This window comes from Periplaneta americana, chromosome 13, assembly GCF_040183065.1.
Source record: "Periplaneta americana isolate PAMFEO1 chromosome 13, P.americana_PAMFEO1_priV1, whole genome shotgun sequence".
Taxonomy (NCBI): domain Eukaryota; kingdom Metazoa; phylum Arthropoda; class Insecta; order Blattodea; family Blattidae; genus Periplaneta; species Periplaneta americana.
This window is the reverse complement of record NC_091129.1, coordinates 163148674-163173072: the sequence shown is the minus strand read 5'-3', so window position 1 is coordinate 163173072 and position 24399 is coordinate 163148674. Positions and strand designations below refer to the sequence as shown.

Sequence of the window (24399 nt, the reverse complement as noted above, 5' to 3'; positions counted from 1 at the left end):
TCTCCATGACGCATCCTGTTACAGAGATGTACGATGACTTAGAACTGCTATTCAGTAAACCCAGTTAGATTGATCACGAAGACCTCAATATAGCTGGTTTTCTGCAAGTGTACAGTCTAGTTGATTTGCTTTCTACGAGAGAGGAACAGTGGAAAATCAGGACTATAAACAAATCCAAGGCAATCATTGAAACCAGACTGTTGAGCTTCTTCTTCTGCAACCCGATTCTACGCGATTTAAATTATTTTCGACTTAAGGCACTTATATTTATTTTTTTATTTTATTAGGTTATTTTACGACGCTTTATCAACATCTTAGGTTATTTAGCGTCTGAATGAGATGAGGGTGATAATCCCGGTGAAACGAGCCCGAGGTCCAACACCGAAAGTTACCCAGCATTTGGTCATATTGGGTTGAAGGAAAACCCCGGAAAAAACCTCAACCAGATAATTTGCCCCGACCGGGAATCGAACCCGGGCTACCTGGTTTCGCTGCTAGACGCGCTAACCGTTACTCCACAGGTGTGGACAGGCACTTATATACCCTTCGGAGAAAAATTTGCAATTTTTATCCAATTTTTTAAAACTTATTTATTTATTTTACCTGATTAATTAACACAAAATCAAGGACTTTTACACAAAATAAACGCCTCAAATATTTTCGGCAGCAGGGGGGAATTTTTTAAGCGAAAACTGAAATTGGTTTGTTTTAGTCGTTGGGTCACAGTTTTTATGTTGGAACAAAATTTCTTTCATTGTCTTACTCCTAAAAGAACACAGAATACAGTAAGCTGTGAAACGTTTTTCCCTATCTTATCCCATTAAGGAAAAATATAATTTTTTTTTTTAATTTTCACACAAAAAATTAAACATTTAAGATCTTCAAGTTTTAAATTAACTTGTTTAAGCAGAAGTACACGACTGGATTAATCTTGCTCAGGATAGGGACCGATGGCGGGCTTATGTGAGGGCGGCAATGAACCTCCGGGTTCCTTAGAAGCCAGTAAGTAAGTAAGTAAGTAAGTAAGTAAGTAAGTAGAAGGACGCTGTTTGTAGTTTGGCACTTATCTACATTAATCAGCTTCATTTTGGTGTAAGAATGATGAAAATATCTCAATTCTAAATGCACTTTATGTTAACATTAGTGTTGTGTAAAATGATGTAAAGTTGAACATGAAGTAAAATCATCTACATCCTGAGGGTAAGAAAAATTGTAAAACCAAACACACAGCTCCCTCACTATATGAAAAATAATACAGTCAGACTCTACTGCCAAAATCGAATTGTTATTATAAGAAAAAAATCTGAAAGTTAGAATTTATAAAACAGTTATTTACCGGTTGTTGTGTATGGTTGTGAAACTTGGACTCTCACTCTGAGAGAGGAACATAGGTTAAGGGTGTTGGAGAATAAGGTGCTTAGGAAAATATTTGGGGCTAAGAGGGATGAAGTTACAGGAGAATGGAGAAAGTTACACAACGCAGAACTGCACGCATTGTATTCTTCACCTGACATAATTACGAACATTAAATCCAGACGTTTGAGATGGGCAGTGCATGTAGCACGTGTGGACGAATCCAGAAATGCATATAGAGTGTTAGTTGGGAGACCGCAGGGAAAAAAAAAACCTTTGGGGAGGCCGAGACGTAGATAGGAGGATAATATTAAAATGGATTTGAGGGAGGTGGGATATGATGATAGAGACTGGATTAATCTTGTACAGGATTGGGACCGATGGCGGGCTTATGTGAGGGCGGCAATGAACCTTCGGGTTCCTTAAAAGTCATTTGTAAGTAAGTAAGTAAGTATTATAAGAAAAGTACGAATGTATAAAATTAACAGAATGTGACAGATTGACACTTGCAGAAGTGCACTTCCGGTTTAAAGAAAGGGTGTTTCCGGTCAATAAAAACTCAGATAATTAACTAACCAAACATAACTGAGAAAAAACTAATATATTTTTGAAAACTAGAAAGTTTAAGCTTTCAGATGACATAATAGTACATTATGCAACGAGTCTATAATGATAGTAATTAAGACGCGAGTATGATTGTTTATGAAACGAGCGCAAGCGAGTTTCATAATTTTCATACGAGCGTCTTAATTACCATTATAGGCAAATTTAATACGACTTTTTATGCTCGACCATATTTCTAACTTGAAATTATTCAGAAGTATTCATTTTATTCGCATCTGACTGAAGAGCAGAAGTGGCCTTGTGCAAGCTCGTAAATTGTGAGATATGCGCAGACGCGAAAGTATTGATTTTTTCCGAGGAACAGTAATGTCATTGACCTTTATATAATTTAGAGAATAACATGAATTAATTTTGATATAACCTGGAAATTGATTTAGAACTGAAAAACGAGATGACAAATTGAATTTATTTGAATATTATTTACAATTAACGCTAATTATAACAGTAACAGAACATAACCTTCTGCGACAGTATTGGATTTCCAGCCTCCGTGACGTTTCCCTCGTCGTCTTTCGAGTGCATATCCGAGAATAATCGAAGACCTGAACTTTAATGAAGAGGTGTACTTTAATGACATTCGAGCATAAAAATTAAAAAATCTAATTTCTGAAGAAAAATAAAAAATTAAGGGTAAATGAGTACCTTAAAGCGAATAAATCACTAATAAACCCTGCAAACTCTGCTTGACACCGAGTGAGTGAGTGTATGTAACACTGTACTAAGTAACAATGTGTTTACGTTAAAATATTAAGTAGCCTACACTTATTATTAAAATATGTAATTACCTCCATTATAGGCAATATTGAAGAAATGCATATGTAGGAAATATTACAATTTACATCCTACATTTATTTCAATATACTCAACATAACTGATGATGATGTTTTTATTAAGATTTCGAAAATGATAGCGATATACACCTACTCGAAAACCAAACCTAGGGACATTTCATTTTTAGCTACATTTGCCAGTACTATCACAGTCTACTATATACAGTCACGAAGCTTGGGATGATTTTTTGCAAATCTCGCGATAGTTGCTAGCCGCTTGGAGCGCTGTGAGTACTAGGAACATAGACTGTGTCACTGCCATCGTGATCTAATACAGGCCATAAGGCAGACCATGTGACTCGCTTAACCCGATCACGAAGGGCGGCGTTTCAACCATATAAATTAATTGGAATGCATAAAGAGTAACATATATTTCTCTAAAATGTAGTGTAATTGCATTAATAAAATTTAAAACAATGATTAGGGGACACTTCAGACATAATTCCTTGCGAGTTAAGGTGTAATATTACTTTTGGTGTGAAAATTACGTTGTTCGTACGTGTAATACCTGCCCTTATTTCGATTAAATATTGCGAAATTCTTGTACATTCATTTATGCACGATTCAATAATTTTCAGTTGCACCGCTCGGATATTTATATATGTTGAAATTATAGGTTATGTTTACTGCACCAGTTGCCCATTTCTGTCCAATTTTAGTGGTCTCCAATGCCTTGCCATTCATATGAAAATTATAGGTTACGTTTACTATATTTAATTTATATTCCTAAATTCGCAATCATACATTATAATAAAGCATAATATCATGTTTGATACCTCGGACATTTAATTTGTCTGTATTTTAATATTGCAATTGAGTACTGAATTATTATACTACTTAAGAGACGAAGTAACACAACTGTACGTACACTAATTTCATAGGAGTGGTATGGTAAATGTTTTGTCTAAAATTAAGGAAGGTAGATGTGCTGAATTGAAATCACAATATAAATTCCTTTTTATTAAATCTCAAAATAGCTTCCATTCTAAACTTAAAATTTTGACGCGAACAGATTATGTTAACATGTAAAATTCTCTTTACATTAAAATAACACAGTTTTGTAATTATTTCTGCAACATATTATGCAACAAGTAAACGGAACTTATGGACACATTACACTAAATAAAGCTTAGCAATGATAAGCAATAAAGTTATAATATAATATTTCACTGAGCTCCAAACACTGAAATAGAAAACCCGAACAAACATTACGGCCTGGTCTAGTTCTGAAAGACATTGACTGTGCCGTATTTCGCATTTTTGTGAGAGGCTATGTAAACTGTGAAATGTTTGTTATTGGTTGTAATAAATGTAAATGGCTAAAATACAACAATTTGAATAATAATATGGGACAAGGAGACGTTTGTAGTACTATAGATTGTAAGAAAAATAGGTTAGAGTTATCCTTATTCCGAAAGATCCAGGAAGGTGAGTTTATAGAATATAATATATATTTTATGAAAATAATATATAAACTTTATGTATCTGATATTTCAATAGTGGAAGGAAGGTCTTAATTTTTTCAAAAGAACACGATATCGAAACTACAATACATTTTATCGTCTGCTAGGGAAAGAGTCTGTGATGAGGCGATAATAGTGACCCTGGTGGTGAGCGACTATCTATGTTTGCATATTTAGTAAGTATTAAGCTTCGTGACTGTATATATTAGACTGTGGTACTATTCTACAGAAACTAACGCTTTTCTCATCTTAAAATAGAATACACAGATATTTTAGTAATAAAATGCCGCCTGTAAATACAATTGTAGTCCCACACTGAGATACTGATGGGAAGACTAAATAAACTGAGATAAGGTAAACACGAGAGGTGTACGCGCCTGGGCGAGATGTAGCATGTTGATAGATGGCGCTATCATTGTATGTCACGTCGGAATAGGAACACAAGATCGATTGCGGTTCTCTACTGGCACAAAAGGGACCAGTCAATGGATAATCTAAATTAGCGCAAATTGTTTATCCCCTCCGAGCTGTTTGTCTCTCCTATCTGCAAGCACAATCCTCAGCGGACCTAGAACAACCACCAACACTCTTAAGAGCAAAAATTAAATGCAAGCAGATTTCTTGAGTTATTGCAAACATTTCTTTTTATTTTTATTCACATTTTTTTGGTTCCGATAAGTTCAAGGGTTACTTAAGAGATTATATTACGGTTTTCGTCATTAACTTTCCTTTCATTCATAATTAATACATCTTGATTACACAACTTTTAACACTGTATCACTTCGGAATATGTATTATATGACTTTCTTGTGTTAAATTCTATCGTATCTGGTTTACATGTTTACACCCACGGGACATCAACACAGACATGGAAATACAACACATCCAACCAAAAAGCCAGAAACTAAACACACTAGAACAATATGAAATATACTGTACTCCAACCACGAGAAAGTCTTTGCGGAATGAAACGCAGCGGGGTAATGCTGTGAATGAATGTTGATGGCATAAGATGTCATAAGGTCACACACCTGTCCACACCTGTGGAGTAACGGTCAGCGCGTCTGGCTGCGAAATCAGGTGGCCCGGGTTCGATTCCCGATCGGGACAAGTTACCTGGTTGAGGTTTTTTCCGGGGTTTTCCCTCAACCCAATATGACCAAATCCTGGGTAACTTTCGGTGTTGGACCCCGGACTCATTTCACCGGCATTATCACCTTCATCTCATTCAGACGCTAAATAACCTAAGATGTTGATAAAGCGTCGTAAAATAACTTACTAAAATAAAAAAGTCACACACGTGGGTACTCGTATCTCTATTGGCTAGCTCTCACAGCACAAACCATAACATAGATACACACATATTGATACTACCCTAGTTACAAAATTAGATCACTGTTAATCTCCTGGTCTTTTAATTCCTCCATACAGGAAATAACATATGCAGGAGAGCGCATAGTTTTTAAACTGACGTTATAACGATAATATTATCTATGTACTTCGCTCCAATAGATGACGCAATAGTAAGACATTAATTTCACGGTTGGTCTCCTGGTTGGAGAACAGTACAGACACACAAAAACACACCCCAATGAAATTCTCAACACACAACTCAATTTCAGAACACACACACTCTTTGACTCCACATTACACCACACGAACACACCCTCACAGGAAACAAAACAAGAGGCGCCAAGACCAACAACGACCAGTTCTGAGGATGACCCAGAATAGGTCGAAACATGTAAACCAGGTACGATAGAATTTAACACAAGAAAGTCATAATTAATGTTTTAACATATGATATACATAATACTTTATCGATCAGGAGGAAAGCTTTCGCCCTTTCGGGCATATTCAGGTCCTTACGTAAACATTGTAAATGATTTAGAAACACTTGAACTGGAAAACACATAGCATAAATTATGCCTAAATTGATATCTTTCAGTTATACGTTAGGGCGGTATAAACATCCTCAAATATTATGCTTTGCATATTTTAATTCCATAATGAAATATGGATTGCTATTCTGGACTAATTCATCTGAAACTAAACACAATTTGCATAGAGTCCTGACCGTACACTTTATATACATACTTTCCTGATGTTTTATGTTAAAATCAAAACATTCATAATTTTAATAGAAGACACAAATCTGGTCTCAATCTACCATCTATTATTCTGAGATATTATACGAATGGAGTCAACTGTTGATGTATTACGGTCTTCAATGCACTGTCTAATTAATTATCTTAGAGCGTTGAAGGGCTAAGTGATAAAGTGTAGAACAGAATTAACAAATTTTCCCATTAATCATATCTTCTACTCAATTGATGAACTGCTCTTGCTTGTGAAGTGAATTAATGTGCTTGTTATTCATTATACAAAATTGACCAGAAAAAGTATCCCGAGAAGTGTGTTACGTATAATAATAATAATAATAATAATAATAATAATAATTTATTTCCTTATTTATTTATGTATTTATCTATTTATTCATTCACTTACTCATTTACTCACTCGCTTATTTACATATGTATTTATTTATAACCTTATTTATTTACTTATTTATGTATTCATTTATTCAGCCTGTTATTATTCGATTGAAAAGCTTTTATCATCCAATCTGCTGTCAAAAAATCTGAAAGTTAGGATTTATAAAACAGTTATATTACCGGTTGTTCTGTATGGTTGTGAAACTTGGACTCTCACTTTGACAGAGGAACATAGGTTAAGGGTGTTTGAGAATAAGGTTCTCAGGAAAATATTTGGGGCTAAGAGTGATGAAGTTACAGGATAATGGAGAAAGTTACACAACACAGAACTGCACGCATTGTATTCTTAACCTGACATAATTAGGAACATTAAATCCAGACGTTTGAGATGGGCAGAGCATGTAGCACGTATGGGCGAATCCAGAAATGCATATAGAGTATTATTTGGGAGGCCGGAGGGAAAAAGACCTTTGGGGAGGCCGAGACGTAGATGGGAAGATAATATTAAAATGTATTTAAGAGAGGTGGGATATGATGATAGAGAATGGATTAATCTTGCTCAGGATAGGGACCAATGGCGGGCTTATGTGAGGGCGGCAATGAACCTCCGGGTTCCTTAAACGCCAGTAAATAAATAAGTAAGTAAGTAAGTAAGTAAATATTTATTCACTCATTTATTTATTTAATTACTTACTTATTCACTTTTATATTTATTTATTTACTTGTGTAAATATTTATTTACGGTAATTAATTAATTAATTAATTTATTTATTATTGTATTTTATAGACAGATACCCTATATTCTACAAAACAAAATTAATTTGTATTAACGTTGTATCAGATTCACTTTTTATAATTAACAACTCTTAAATATCTATTCCCGTATGATCGATTTTTAACTCGATATTCTCGACTTGTATGCTCTACCGCTTGCCGATTGGAGGGGACCTCCTCCGCGTGAAGTCGGTGAACATCGTCTTTCTACAGAACAGTGTGTATAGAGAGAAGGATAGAGACTAAAACAGTGAAACAGAAGAAAGGGAAAAACAGTGAAACAGAAGAAAGGGAAAAAGAGTGGGAAATGAAGAAAATAACTGAGATGTTAAGAGAAAATTGAGGAGAAAAGAGAAAAAGGACATAAAATAGATTAATAATAGAGAAATGGGAGGATTGGGAAGAGGTAAGGGAAAAAGAGGAAGGAGGAATATTGGAGAGGAGGAAGGAAGAGAGTGAAAGCTAGAAGACCTGGGACAATGGAAATGAGAAGAGGGATGTTGTAAATGGAAAGAAAGGGAAGATGGCAAGAAAAGGGAAGAAGTGATATTGAAATGTTACGCCTGTCTAAAGAAATACGCGAAAAGTCTTGCACATTTTTCTGAATATGAGAAATGAATATGAACTTAGTCGTGTGGGCGTTGAACGTTTTCACGAAATGACTTCTTGGTGTGCGTGAGAGTCTGGCAGCTTATCTCACGGATGTCGTCGTATCGCGTCACATTCTCTCTCTGTCTTCATTAATGTAAGTGCAAGTGTTTAGTATCAACACAGTCCTCAGGAGTCCTTCACAACATCTTTGTAGATACGCTAAAATATACGAGTGATTTCACAGTTTCTACTTTCTATATCTGACTCAACTAACATATAGGTCCTGTGGGACACGAAAAAGTAGTCCAGCGTTCGTTGTTGGGCTCAATTTTGGTCTGGCATATCAGCAGACTGTGAGACGTCGCCAGACGTGTATTGAAATAATAGTAATAATAAAGTATTTATGACAAATTAATAATTAATAAACAAATGCCCACATCTAATTACCTCCAAGAGTAGAAATTTAAAAATGTATTAAACAATTTGTTATGAGTAATTTTTAATTTTTAAATGTTATGTTATTGTAATTTATACACGGAATTATCTTATGTATCCAATCCTCTCCGGAGCACGAGAACATTTCCTTTCAGGGGTGCTATAATTCAGTATATTTACAATTTCTTGGTATTATATTTTTTCTGGCAATAATAATAATAATAATAATAATAATAATAATAATTTTTACTTGGTTATTTAACTACGCTGTATCAACTACGATGTTAGTTAGCGTCGATGGGATTGGTGATAGTGAGATGGTATTTGAAGAGATGAGGCCGAGGATTTGCCATACATATCTGATATTTGCCTTAGGTTTGGGGAAAACCTCAGAAAAACCAAACCAGGTAATCTGTCCTAGCGGGAATCGAACCCGCGCCCGAACGCAATTCCACATCGGCAGGAAAGCGCCTTAGCCGACAGAGCTACGCCGGTGGCTCTAATAATAATACTTACTTACTTACTGGCTTTTAAGGAACCCGGAGGTTCATTGCCGCTCTCACATAAGCCCGCCATCGGTCCCTATCCTGAGCAAGATTAATCCAGTCTCTATCATCATATCCCACCTCCCTCTAATCCATTTTAATATTATCTTCCCATCTACGTCTCGGCCTCCCCAAAGGTCTTTTTCCCTCCGGCCTCCCAACTAACACTCTATATGCATTTCTCGATTCGCCCATATGTGCTACATGCCCTGCCCATCTCAAACGTCTGGATTTAATGTTCCTAATTATGTCTGGTGAAGAATACAATGCGTGCAGCTCTGCGTTGTGTAACTTTCTCCATTCTCATGTAACTTCATCCCGCTTAGCCCCATATATTTTCCTAAGCACCTTATTCTCAAAAACCCTTAACCTATGTTCCTCTCTCAAAGGGCTCTAATAATAATAATAATAATAATAATAATAATAATAATAATAATAATAATAATAATAATAATAAATTGAGAATGCTTTACAGAGTAATTAAATAGCTTGTGAAGTCCTTTGAACCAAGAGTAACTATAGCATTTCAGAGAAAATAATTTTATTTTTTAATCACTTCTATTCTAACAGAGTAAAATGGGAGATCTGAAGATTTCAGCGTGATGTTCGTTATTTTTCAACCGTTGTTTTTTCTTTCAGTACGCCTACACACGCAGACTGGAGACACGCAGTCATTATAACATTGCTCCAAGCTACCGTATCCACTGAGCCTGAGAAATTTCAAGCATCAGAAATTACGACAAAGACAGAGATACCGGTCCAACCAATCAAAACATTCCGAAGCTTGAGCATGCAATTACTTTTTATAATCCTATCGGTAGAGACACGGCGCATTAAGAGTAAGGGATGATCATCTTAAAGGAAATTTACCTACTGATATTTTAAATATGTGAAGTGATTTATTTTTCAGTAAAAATGGTAAAGACTTTGAAACTGTGCTCTATTTTTTTATTACGTATTGCCATGTTTTCTGACCAGAACGAAGGCCTACTACGAAATGGAAATATAAAAACTGGAAATTTATCGTTTGAAAAGGTGGAAAAATTCATATATCTCGGAGCAACGGTAACAAATATAAATGATACTCGGGAGGATATTAAACGCAGAATAAATATGAGAAATTCCTGTTATTATTATGTTAAGAACCTTTCGTCATCCAGTTTGCTCTCAAAAGAGCTGAAAAGTGGAATTTATAAAACGGTTACATTGCCGGTTGTTCTTTATGGTTGTGAAACTTGGACTCTCATTTTGACAGAGAAACAGGGGTTAAGAGTGTTCGAATATAAGGTGATTAGGAAAATATTTGTGGCTAAGAGGGATGAAGTTACAGGAGAATGGAGAAAGTTACACAACACAGAACTGCACGCATTGTATTCTTCACCCGACATAATTAGAAACATTAAATCCAGACGTTTGAGATGGGCAGGGCATGTAGCACGTATGGTCGAATCGAGAAATGCATATATAGTGTTAGTTGGGAAGCCGGAGGGAAGAAGACCTTTGTGGAGGGTGAGACGTTGATCGGAGGATAATATTAAAATAGATTTGAGGGAGGTGGGATATGATGGTAGAGACTGGATTAATCTTGCTCAGGTTAGGAACCGATGGTGGGCTTATGTGAGGGCGGCAATGAACATCCGGGTTCCTTAAAAACCAGTAAGTAAGTAGATAAGTATGGAATTATGTAACATCTGCGTAACACTCATTTTGTCTTAAGAACTACAAAACTCCAGTAAACATAAACTGACCAGATATCCTCCTTTCGGCAGGACAGTCCTGATTTTGGGAGGTTTCTCCTTCTGTATTCCGTCCTTCTTTGTAGAATGTGGACTTTTAGTGTCCCGCTTTTCCACAAATGAATCGGGCTTAGTTAAGAAAGAAAACGTGGAAGAAACTACAACAATTTTTTATGAAAACTGTGTAGAATATTTAGACATGCTGTACACCAAGCACTTCAAGGATTTATACATTTTCTAGTGGGCGGCGCTGAAGCATGTCCCTCTGTGGTCTGAGGTGGAAAAGAGCGCTAAGCGGTAGCTAAGCAAGGTCCTTTTAAAATACTGACATTGATACAGAATTTGTTTGACCAGTTTTCCTGTCTGATGAAGAATTTAAATTCAGAACATGTAAATTTGTAGATCAGGCCAGAAGATTCTGTAGACAAACGTAGGAGAGAAATATTTGTTCATTTCAGAGACCACAATGTTACGCATCATCTTTCGGCGAACGTCGAAATGAATTACATTTTCTTCTAGTTAAAATTGCATCTGTAAAACCAAAGGGCTTTATATTATAAAATATAGAAAATTTGTACATTCAAACATCTCTACAAGTAAAAACAATAAAAGTCATTATGATAATACTATAAAATTTATAATTAGGTACCTTACAATGAATTTTTAACCTATTTTTAAGTGTTCCCCAGAATTACTGAAGAACATTAATAATAATAATAATAATAATAATAATAATAATAATAATAATAATTATTATTATTATTATTATTATTATTATTATTATTTATTTATACTGGCAGAGTTAAGGCCATAGGGCCTTCTCTTACACTCTACCAGGTCACAACGTATACAAGCAGTGAAAATTTAACAAAAAGTTAAAAAACTGAATACTAACATATTACAAAAAAAAATAATAATAGCATAATAAAATCGACACTAAAGAACATGAAAATAATACAATAAGAGGAAAAAAAGAAGGAAAGAAGAATATATCAAAATGGAATGTAATAAAATAATAAAAAAAAGAAAAGAAATACGAAAATTAAATAAAATTCACGATAAGAAGGCTATGATAATAAATTCATCGGCTGGTAAAGAGAACAAGAAGGGGAAACGAAGGAAAAAAAAAAAAATATATATATATATATATAGCCTATATTTTTACAAAACTATGGCAGAGAAAAGGACTTATAACTGAAAGGAATCTAATATTCAAAAAGTGCAATTTTAATTTATTTTTGAAATTAGACAATGTCCGACAGTCTCTGACATGTTGTGGTAGAGAGTTCCAGAGATGAGCTGCAGAGACGGTGAAAGATGAAGAGTAGAAGGATGTTCTGTGTTTAGGAATGGAGAGTGTGATATGGTGTTGTGAGCGAGTATCTATTTCGTGATGTGAGGACAAATGTTGAAAACGAGAACATTTCGTCATCCGATTAATACAAATACAAATATGAAGGATAAATAATACTAACATTTTGTCCTCTGATAAATGTAGGGATATACTGCAATTAAACATTACTAACACATTATTTGCATTGGTACAATAACCATTACGCTTTTAATGTCATAATTATGCCGGCATTTTATTTTATGCACGCGACTAGGAGTGTCGTCCTTTGACCAGTGACAAATCTAGTGACAAATGTGGTCAGTTTAAGTATACAGCACTTAATTATTAGTTGTAACAACGGTACGTTATATCTGAACGGGTCTACTTCTGCACTTATTTCTCTCCAATGCAAGCCAATCTCTCTGAAGTGAAGTGTGGATGTCTTCGACTGGTTGCGCTGATGATCACTTCCTTCAGCTTGAAAAATTCTTTCGCATTGGATTCCACCTGATCACCTGAGCCAGACGTGGCTGTCAGTTCCAATAACATTCAGCTCCCCTTACTTGTAAGGGTGCCTCGCCCAACCGAGGATTCTGATCGGTTGCCTCAGACCTATATTCACACAGACAGCCTCTTGGGTTGTGCGGAAATCTGAACATTAGCTGTATTATTCAATATTTACTGCAGTTTGAGTTTGAATGCGTACAATTCATCATCAGTGTCAAGGTTCGAATGTTAATACTGAATTTGAAATCTTATTCTTTTTAGTCGGTTACTAGGTTGCTTAGCGTCCATTACATTTCTAATGATATTTGGTGAGATGAGCCCAAGAATTTGCAATGTCATTACCTGACAATCCGCTTACATTTAGGGAAAACCTCGAAAAAATATCAATCAGGTCGATCTATGCGGGAATCGAATCCACGCCCGTCCACAGCTCCGAATCAGCAGGCAGATGCGCCTACAGCCTGAACTATGCTGAGGCCTAGTTTTCAATTATTTTCATGAAAATATAACAGACTCACTAATAATGCCAATGATATAGAGGGTAAACCGTAACTAATGTCATTAATTTCAGGGGGTTATTCTTTGAGATGTTTCAAATATAAAAGTTTAATACAATTTTGCTCGCTTGTGCTTCATTTTCGAGATAGCAATAGTACATTATGCAACGAGCTTATAATGGTAGTAATTAAGATGCGAGTATGTTTGTTTATGAAACGAGCGCAAGCGAGTTTCATAATTTTCATACGAGCGTCTTAATTGCCATTATAGGCAAGTTTCATACGACTTTTTATGCTCGACCAAATTTCTAATTTGAAATTATTCATAAGTATTCATGTTATGGTTATGTAAGTGAAGAGCGGAACTGACCTTCTAAATTGTGAGATGTGCGCAGACGTGAAAGTATTGATTTTTTCCGAGGATGAATGTGATTGACCTTGATATAATCTAGAGAATAACATGAACATTAATATTGATATAACCTGGAAATTGATTTAGAATTAAAAAACGAGATGACAAATTGTATTTGAATATCATTTACAATTAACGCTAATTATTATAGTCACAGAATATAACCTTCTTTGACAGTATTGGATTTCCAGCCTCCGTGACGTTTCGCTAATTGTCTTTCGATTGCATATCTGAGGATAATCGATACTTGCGGTTTTATAATGGTACAATGGTGATTTCGCATTGGCTGAACAACTGAAGTATAATGAATAGGTGTATTTTAATGAAGTGCATTAAAGGGCTACTACCAGGTGTATAATTACTACATTTCGGCATGGTCGAGCATAAATTTTTTATATGAAACATTTCATAGCGTCTTTTGGGAATGCCATTGATTTAATTCCTAGTAGTCTATGTTCAGCCAATATAAAATTTAAGAGAGTAATGTATTATGATGACTATTACACTATTACTACGTCATACTACTTTTGACCAATAAAACGGTACGAAAGGACGTCTTTCAACCAATCATGGCTGCTTATCGCACAATTTTATCGCGTCCCTAGCATTTGTTTAATTTTATCGCGTCCCTAGCATTTGTTTATTTTTATCACTACCCTAGCATTTGTTTCTTTGTTTGCCAACATTTCAAACTGCACTGGTCTGGACGTTAAAAAACAGACAATTACAAACCACTCCAGTCGATGCACAGCACTTTCAAATATGACTCGCATTGGCATTCAAGAACAAGAATTAATAAAGATCACTGGTCATAGCTATGCATCTTCCCTGAAACCCTATTTACAAATAAATGAAGAGCACCATTCGGAAATCCTGAATAAGTTGAGGAATACACCATCTAGCCTACATCAACGAGTTCCACTTCTTTTACGCACACGTCCAATATAACATCAACTGAACCATCAACCACTAAAACATTCAAATTTGAAAATTGTACTTTCAATAATTGTTCCTTTTAAAATTATTCATGTTTATTTTTTATTTCATCATCCTTAATTAAAACTTTTCTTATTTAATCATTCCTAATTAAAACTTTTCTAACACCTGATATTATTATTTAGGTTATGTTATAGCTTCTGCTATATGATATTATGGATAGTCACGTATCAGAGATTGTTTAATATTAAGATTTATTGAAAATCATCTGTCAAGTGACGTTGATTACTGGGATCCGGGTAATTGAAGTGGAATGCAAATGTTTTAATAAAAATGAAATTGAATCAACAAAGCTTCTTCACTAATAACTTCCACAGAGTTCAATGAAGATTCTACAATTGGCACAACTGATAACAAGAAAACAGTTAATCATAACACACTATTGCCATCTAGCGGAATACAATGGTACAATAATACATTTGAAGTCAGTTCAGTATTTTCGTAAATATTTTATTGTATTGGAGTACTTCGTTACTTCTAATCTTTATATACTTTCTTCTAATCGTGTAATAGTCAATTAAATCCCATTCGAGTTTTGATTTGCTCTAGATAAATGTGCTCATGTTCCACTTTCCGATTTATCGACAAAATCAAAGCGTCTAGTGAGATTACTGTTGATACATTATGGAGGGAAACAGAAGTACCCCGAGAAAACCTACTGCAACGTCTGCTTTATTCACCACAAATTCCATCACGATATGGCGTAGGATCGAATCAGGGGCATCTGGATCGAAGTTGAGTACTCTAGCACTTTAGTCAGACGTGGCAATGTTTACGCTAGAACATTTTATGTACTTGAAACTAGTTTAGTTAAATTGTTAGGTAGAATTATGTTTAACCCGACAAACCTAATGTCATTGGTGCAATTCGCCAGGGTGTGTACGTTCATCATACTAGTAACTAGGTCAAGAATTTTTCACGGTTCGTAAAAATTTTAAACCATCAGCAAGTCACCAACTCGTGTCTGCTTATTATCAGATTGATATACTTATTTCATTTGTTCACTGCTGCGAGTTCTTTGGCATATATCGTTACACATTATAAGGCTATGCACATCGGGATTTCTGAATCGATATGTCATTCATTTACTCAAACGACCGCCTGACTAGTAGCTAATAATAGCGACAATTATTAAAAAAATTGACTTACAGAATATTAGTGGGGGTTTTGATGTAGAAATTTACAGTATACATCTTCATATACGTCAGCAATAGAATTTTTATGTTCAATTCTCCTTCCGTAAGAAGTCAACAGCTTTAGTTCCTCATTAGGTGAAATAGCCGCATACTAGCCATACCAACACATAAGACATCATCGTATTCATCATCATACACAATCTCGCTCTCGCGCTTGTGGAATACCCTACCCGTGACATCAGAGACTGTCGGAATTTAGTAGCGTTCAAAAGCAAACTTATTAAGCATTTTCTTACTGCGTAGAGTAGGTTTAATTTTTACTTAATCAATAAAAGAAATGCTTCTCTCTTCTTAACTTTTACAATAAACTGTCTAGCTTTTATTAATCAGTTAATCTTTTAGTACTTTGATTTTTATTGTATTTGTAAATTTAATATTAATTGTAATTATAATTGTAATTGTATTCTTAATATTGTAGTTGTAATCCCCTGGTAGAGGGGAAGAGAAGGCCTCATGGCCTTATCTCTACCAGGTAAAATAAATAAATAAATAAATAAATAAATAAATAAATAAATAAATAAATAAATAAATAAATAAATAAATAAATAAATAAATAAATAAATAAATAAATAAATAAATAAATAAATAAATAAATAAATAAATAAATAAATAAATAAATAAATAAATAAATAAATAAATAAATAAATAAATAAATAAATAAATAAATATTTTGCCCAAATTGCATCGAACTTGTAGTAGCAATAGTAGCTTTATTTTGCCTAGCAGAGTTAAGGTCATTATACCTTCTCTTCCACACAACCTAGTAGACTAGGACTAGAATCCACGTGACTTTAATGAAGAAAACGTAGGCTACGGTGAAAACTACGCCAGGTCAATAAATGTTGAAATTTTAAAACATTCATAAGATTTTTTTTTTGTGTGTTACGCTGAGAGAGTTGAGAGCACCAAAACGGGTAGCTTGCTAAGAATGTGAGATGAAAATAATTAAGATGCGTAATGGAAAAAAACGTAGTGGGCAATGCATCAAGTGAGCATTTATTAAAACGAAATATTAATGTGAGACGGGCTCAGAGAAGAAGTTAGCAGGAAACGCTGTACGAATGAAATTAAAACTGCAGAGATAAAGCGAACAGCAAGCATAAGGTTCCGAACATCTCATTTTAAGATACGCTGAAATCTATAAGAAGAATTGTTGGAATGAACAGACTTTCTAAAAATGTAAATATATAATTTTAAACTAGCATCAAATACAATAAATGATATGTATACCTAGGAACCTGCAACATTAAAAGTAGATCTCTTCTTAGCCTGTGACTCAACCGATTTATTTTTGTTTCCTGATCGGTTTCAGCATTATTCTTTCTTCATTCACTCCTTATTCTGTCTGCCCATTTCACACGCTCCAGTCTTCTCCATATCCACATTTTAAATGCTTCTAGTCGTTTCTCTTCACTTCGTCGTAATGTCCATGTTTCTGCCACACTGCACGCAAAGCACTTCACTAGTCTTTTCCTTAGTCCTTTTTTCTGAAAGACCGCAGAAAATATTTCTCTTCATATCGAGAGCTTCCTTTTCCATTTCTATCCTCCTGGCATCACCTCATGTTACCGCTTATAGTGCACCCCACCTCATTTCGAATTCGTACGTTTTATTTCCATCATTTTTCTTTGATAACCGTGGTCTTCGTCTTGTTTGCATTTATCTTCATGACAGTGCTCACAGCTGTCTTTTACCTCCAATAGCATGTTCCTTACTATCATCTCCTCTTCTGCTAACATCGCCATATCATCATATCATCATCAAATGAGGAACATGGTATCAAAGTTGGACAACTCCACTTTTTTTTTCTAGATCCTTGGAAACCAATGTCACCGTTATACGTATATATTTTTTTAACATTCTCATGGGTCATAGAAATATTTTTTCAGTCCCAAAATGTGATTAAAATTAATATTCAGGTCGAAATTTAAGTTTAAAAAATGGAATTGTCCATCTCTGAAACTAAGACATGGTGATGTCTGTTATTGAAACCAACTTACTTACTTACTGGCTTTTAAGGAACCCGGAGGTTCATTGCCGCCCTCACATAAGCCCGCCAGTGGTCCCTATCCTGAGCAAGATTAATCCATTCTCTATCATCATATCCCACCTCCCTCAAATCCATTTTAATATTATCTTCCCATCTACGTCTCGGCCTCCCTAAAAGGTTTTTTTCCCTCCGGCCTCCCAACTAACGCTCTATATGCATTTCTGGATTCGCCCATACGTGCTACATGCCCTGCCCATCTCAAACGTCTGGATTTAATGTTCCTAATTATGTCAGGTGAAGAATACAATGCGTGCAGTTCTGTGTTGTGTAACTTTCTCCATTCTCCTGTAACTTCATCCCCCTTAGCCCCAAATATTTTCCTAAGCACCTTATTCTCAAACACCCTTAACCTATGTTCCTCTCTCAAAGTGAAAGTCCAAGTTTCACAACCATAAAGAACCGGTAATGTAAGTGTTTTATAAATTCTAACTTTCAGATTTTTTGACAACAGATTGGATGATAAAAACTTCTCAACCGAATAAGGTACTACGTTATGAAGTACAAAATTTGAATGGACCATAGTTCGACCCTCGCAAGTATTAACATTGTAACTCATTTTCTTCCATTTTTCAGGAGAAGCAAATGAAGTTTTAAAATGATCGTGTAAATTAGTTTATACAGATATGTAAAGTAACAATAAGATTTTACATACGATTGGGGAAATTTAGAGCTACAATGATAGTACTGGAAGGCCATATTCAGTAGGATAACTCAAAATCGTAAGAAGTTGAGTTACAATGTTAGTATTTGGGAGGGTCGAGTTGTGTTCCAGGTCCATAGTTATGGGAAATGACGGTACCGTGTTTTCTTTACATTACATACATTAAATGTACATAACAGAGATTATTATTACAGCGGATTGTTCGGCAGAAACGTCTGTAGGCCTATTTTAGTGTAGGAATATGTAGAGGAATATTAGGAAGATATTTTAGATTTTTTAATGATATTAACAGATCGGATATCGTAGCGCGATTTTGTGTGTCAAAAACTTAGTGACTTAGGAACCATACTTTTATTTTCCTCTGGGAAAAACCGTAGTATGGATTTTTGAGTTCTAGAAATCCATCTGCTCTGCGATACTTGATTCCAGATACAAGCACGGTGAAAATACATAATCAAATAGGATAAAAGAACTAAATTATTTAATTACACTTAATGATAAATCATTCACGTTTCAATTTCACTATAACTGGGATTATGAAAGTAAAATGAAAACAATAGGCAATTTAATTATAAAAAGAAAGTAGACCTTAAAGACTGTTGATATTAAAACTGTAATAATTTCCTTTCATTGAAAAAATCGATATTTTATTTTTTTATTTTATTGTGCTTCCTCAAATTAGAGGCTGCCATTAGACAAAGCATACAAAACAATATAAATGATGAAAGACAACAGAGTAAGGAAAAAAGTAAACATGTACACAAACAAACAAACAATGGCAATTTACATAGTTTAATTTGCAACTCACTGTACGAGTATATGATCATATATAAAATTAAACGACTTTGTAGAAGCTAAGAAGAAATCATAAAGTTGTTCCATGTTTTCTAATTATTATTTCACACTAGATCATAGCTTTTTCCTGTTATATTTAATATGTACATATGCAGAAAGAGTTATATAATTTCCATTCACTTTGTATAACTGTTCGCATTCATTTACTCGTTTCATCAACTGAATTATATGCAAGCATTATTAGCTGGAGGAGGAATAATCATGGCAATGGGATTTCTTCGAAAATTCACAAGAATAACTTCAAGATAGAGCAGTTATAACTAAATTTAAGTGTTTTTAAAAGAAATAGCTTGATTCTTGAGAAGTGAATGAATATACAGTAAATAAAATGAAAACGTAAAATATTTCAGAGTTGTCCTTGGTTACAAACGTAAACAGATTGTAGCAATGTCTTCTCTTAACCCCTTTACTCCCATTGTTCCCAAATGAGAACATGCATTATTTACGGCGTAAATGATTTGAGAGGACCAATAATCATCTTATTTTGTTTCTTATGTGTCAATAAGTAGGAATATATAAGAAACACCAACATTTTTAATAAAAAATAATATGGGCATAAATAATTTGGGCAATTCTGAAATATTTAGGGGAGAGTCGAGTAGTATCGGACATCGGGTAGTATCTGACAGTGCGTTTCTTTAATCTACAACCATATGGTAGTACCTGAATGACATGGTTACGTTTGTCTATGCGACATCACAGAAACGTAACCATATCAATCAGGTACAGTGAAACCTCTCCTTACGGACACCCCCAAGATGCGGACACTCCTCATATACGGACAGATTTTTATGTCCCAACTGAAATAATATAGAAATAATGATAAATTTAACTCTCGTTTACGGACACTCTCAGACACGGACATGGACAGCTGTTTCACAGTCCTAAAGCTTGCCTTACCTTCTGACTGCGAACAGAACTTCGATTTCAAGACCTAATATGTTACAAAAATGGAAAATTTAGTTTTGAGAACTGTAAAGAAATTCTTTAACATGAAAGAAAACAATAAGGGTCTCGTAGGCTACCCCTTGTTAGCAGGAAGCGGGTGGATAAACAAAATTATAAAATTTAACCTGTCTGATGGATCCAAGGTTTCCGCGATCATGAAATTGTATTCGACACATGATAGGGTAAGTAGGATTATTCTCTTCACTTCAATCAATTGTTCTGTTTCGAGAGACATGGCACCTGAACGCAAAGGTTAAGTTGAAAACTGTAAATTACAGTACTGCATAACTGTAGACCTAGAATAAAATTGCATGGCACAGTACTGTATTTTCCTTTTTCGGTCTTATCTACTGTAGTTCAGAATTGCAAAAAATTTACTGTAGTACAGTAGACTGTATTTAGAATTAAACTACAGCAATACATTTCATTTAAAGCGTGAAGGGATACATAATGCATATTATAAATTTACTGTTAGATTGGGGAGCCTCCCTTCCAATAAAGGACACCTCCCAGATGCGGACAGATTGTTACGTTCCTTTGATGTCCGTAAATGACAGGTTTCACTGTACTATCATCTTGTGGTAGATGAAAGAAAGTCACTGTCTGATATTACCCGATGTCCGATACTACCCGACTCTCCCCTATATTCCAATCATTGAAAGTGTCTTGGGATCAAATGGGTTAATATTTAAAATACTATAACGTACTAATAAGCACTCCTAATATTTTCATTAAGCACTGACGCACTATTTCACCAATACACAAAATATCCACCAGAATCTTCGAAGAAGAAAGGGTTAAAATTGGACTAATTATTGTATGCAACAGGAATCTTGTAATAACAAGTCATGGCCTACTAATCAAATGATTAGTTAATTAGAATTAATGTAGGCCTATATAAAATAAGGCATTTCAAATCTCAACTAATTACAAGAATGCAGTAATCAGTACTATACTTCTTGTTTTTCAGGTGAAATGGCTGTGTCTCCATCAACAACGGAGACCTTGACAGAGGTAAGTTATTCTTCAAGACGTTGCGTGTTGCGCTTTACTTTTTAGGGTAGGTACACATTGGAGAAACGATAAACGATAAGAGAAATGACCTAGCGACGCTTTGGCATTATCAAAGAATCAAGTGTTCATATCGGAGCAACGAGGACGCGGGAAGAGAACATTTTGATTTATCAGTAGAAGATATTCTATGCATCCACTTAATGAGAGAAAATATATAGAAAGTATCAGCTGCCAAGTTCAAGGTTAATATAACTTAAATACGTACAAAATTAAACCCGTTTCTCATCCCAAAGATAGTATAAATTCGTTGTGTTGTGATTGGTTCTTGTGATCACATAACATATGACGAATAAATACACAGCTGATCAATTTGTCAATATCTACAATAATTAATTTAATAAGCCGAAATAATAATAAACCGATTAATATTCGGATATATTGATAATCACCGGTATTTATACAGGTTAATATTATCTTAATCAGAGATCATATGAACGACAAGAGCGAAGAAAATGGAACTTTGCTTTTTCGTCGTTTTTATCGTGTATCTTCGCTTTTATCGCTACTCCAATATGCACACCTCAATGACAATGCATGCTTCAATTCTCTCTGATATAGCATCGCTGCTTCTTTTATCGTTTATCGTCGCTTTTATCGTTACTCCAATATGCACACCTCAATAACAATGCATGCTTCAATTCTCTCTGATATAGCATCGCTGCTTCTTTTATCGTTACTCCAATATGCACACCTCAATGACAATGCATGCTTCAATTCTCTCTGATATAGCATCGCTGCTTCTTTTATCGTTTATCGTAGCTCCAACGTGTACGTACCCTTAGAATATAATTATAACGGGTGTCCACCAATGAAGTTGTTCCGGCAGTGTTTTGTCATCGGCAAAGCGCTGCGTCACTCGGACGTTAGTTTTGTTTTAATAACTAACTTCATTGACGTAATTATTATCAAATGATGCTCATCATTACATCAGACGATCGAAGTGTTCACCCTTCATTCTTTTAAACATGCCTCAGTCATGTGAAAAGATCTGATGAACTTCATTTTGCTATATTTCTAAAAATCCTCAATAAATATTTTCATTTAAATTCTACAGATTACGTAGACTTTTTGAGTAAACTAATTATAAGAATATCCACAAATAAGAATCACAAGGAGTTAGGACTGGGAATCTGTGAGGCTAATATCACAGTCTACTATATACAGTCGCGAAGCTTGAGGTGATTTTTTGCAAATCTCGTGATAAAGCGCTCCAAGCGGTTAGCAACTAGAAACAATAGACTGTCCACGGTCGACTTTGGACTGTGTCGTATTTCCATCGAGTGCTAGCTCGTTGCGTATTTCACATTGATGCTTGTGAAATATTCGTTATTTGTTGTAATGAAAATGTTAATGGCTAAAATACAATAATTGGAATAATAATATTTTACTAGAGACGTAGAAAAATTAAGTTTGTTTTAATGAAATTTATTGATCACGTTTTATTTTCAATTCTGGTGGGATTATTATTGCTTAGGCCTACTTTTTTTTTTCAAAGGATATGTTTTTAATTATAGCTGTTAATTTTGTTGTTATTTTTATTTGTTACCTTACTAGAGACGTAGAAAAAGTCTGTTACAATAAAATTTATTGATCACGTTTTATTTCCAATTCTGGTGTGATTATTATTGCTTAACCTCATCCCACTTTGTTAACTACGTAAGCCTACACTACAAGTACCGGTACACGTAAGTTACTCCATTAATTCATATTTCCATTATTATTGTTGTAAAGGGAAATGCAAATTAATATTTATTGATTTCATAGTTAATTATCGCTATAATCTTGAATTAGTGAAGCGATTATAATAAATTTCAGTTCGTTTTGCACAAACAAAAATAATATTAACCTATTTCTTGCAGGTATCTTCGAGTTTATGGTGAAATTCAATATACTTAATTAAAATGATAAATTAACTTTATGCATTTAATATTTCAATAATGGAAGGAAGGTGTTAATTTTTCCAAAAGAACACAACGAAAGTGTAACATATTTTGTCGTCTACTAGGAGAGAGAGATCTGCGATGATGAGGCGATAGTAGCGATCCTAGTGGTGGGCAATTACCCATGTTTGCATTTTTACTAGATATTGAGCTTCGCGACTGTATATATTAGACTGTGATAATGTAATTCTGTGGTAGAACAGTTAGCGTACCATAAGGAATAAAATTTCCTCTTGCAGGATTTATAATGCTGTTTTTACACTTAACTGTTATAAATGAATACTCTTTGCCCTAAATTATACAATAAGTAAAACCCTTCTAGATACTTTGGACCGCAGGACGTTGAGGGGATCACAGCATTCGTGAAGAGGTATGACGCATTCTGTAGCCTGCGATCGAATAGCAAACTGTCTTGTTCATAATCAGGCAATGTAATGTTTACATCAATATTATTCTGCAAAATCAATTTTACATATTATTTAATTTTAAATACAGAATTGAATTAGATAACATATAGATAAACACAATATAATATTTGTTACTCAGTCAAATGACAAACCAATGTAAAATAATGACTTATATTATATGGTCATTAAGTTTTATATGCATGAATTACAAATTGCAAACGTTTTCGCCTATTCAGGTATCTTCAGGCACAATTATACAATATCTCAATATCAAATTGTGTACCCATTACATTGGTGGTAGATAAACTGTTTAAGATTAATGATGTACAAAACATCTCCATAATTAAAATGTAATATTACAAGTCATAAAATTAAAATAATGTTAAAAACCACGTAGTGTTGTAATTAAACTTCATAATATTCTGTGGAACTCTTGTTCAGTAGAGTCCAATGAGTGATGAATTATGTGTTGTTTGAACGTGGCAACTGTATAGATCACTATAAAACATCCTATGTTTGAAGTAGTTATGTAGATGTGAGACGACCTGCTGCTGTTGGAACTGTAGCTACAGCAGCAGGTCGTCTCACGTCTACATAACTACTTCAAACATAGGATGTTTTATAGTGATCTATACAGTTGCCACGTTCAAACGACATAACTACTTCAAACATAGGAT

At 34.4% G+C, this 24399-nt stretch overlaps 1 protein-coding gene across 2 annotated transcripts in view; it reads left to right on the top strand.

The window, feature by feature from the left end:
* Positions 1–24399, top strand: part of Dh31-R (Diuretic hormone 31 Receptor) — a 1450252-nt gene that overhangs the window by 61586 nt on the left and 1364267 nt on the right. For both annotated transcript variants that reach the window (XM_069844578.1, XM_069844579.1), the window contains exon 2: positions 21272–21315. In XM_069844578.1, the coding sequence (XP_069700679.1) occupies positions 21277–21315 (39 nt within the window). In that variant the 5' untranslated portion in view covers positions 21272–21276. The remainder of the gene's footprint in view (positions 1–21271; positions 21316–24399) is intronic.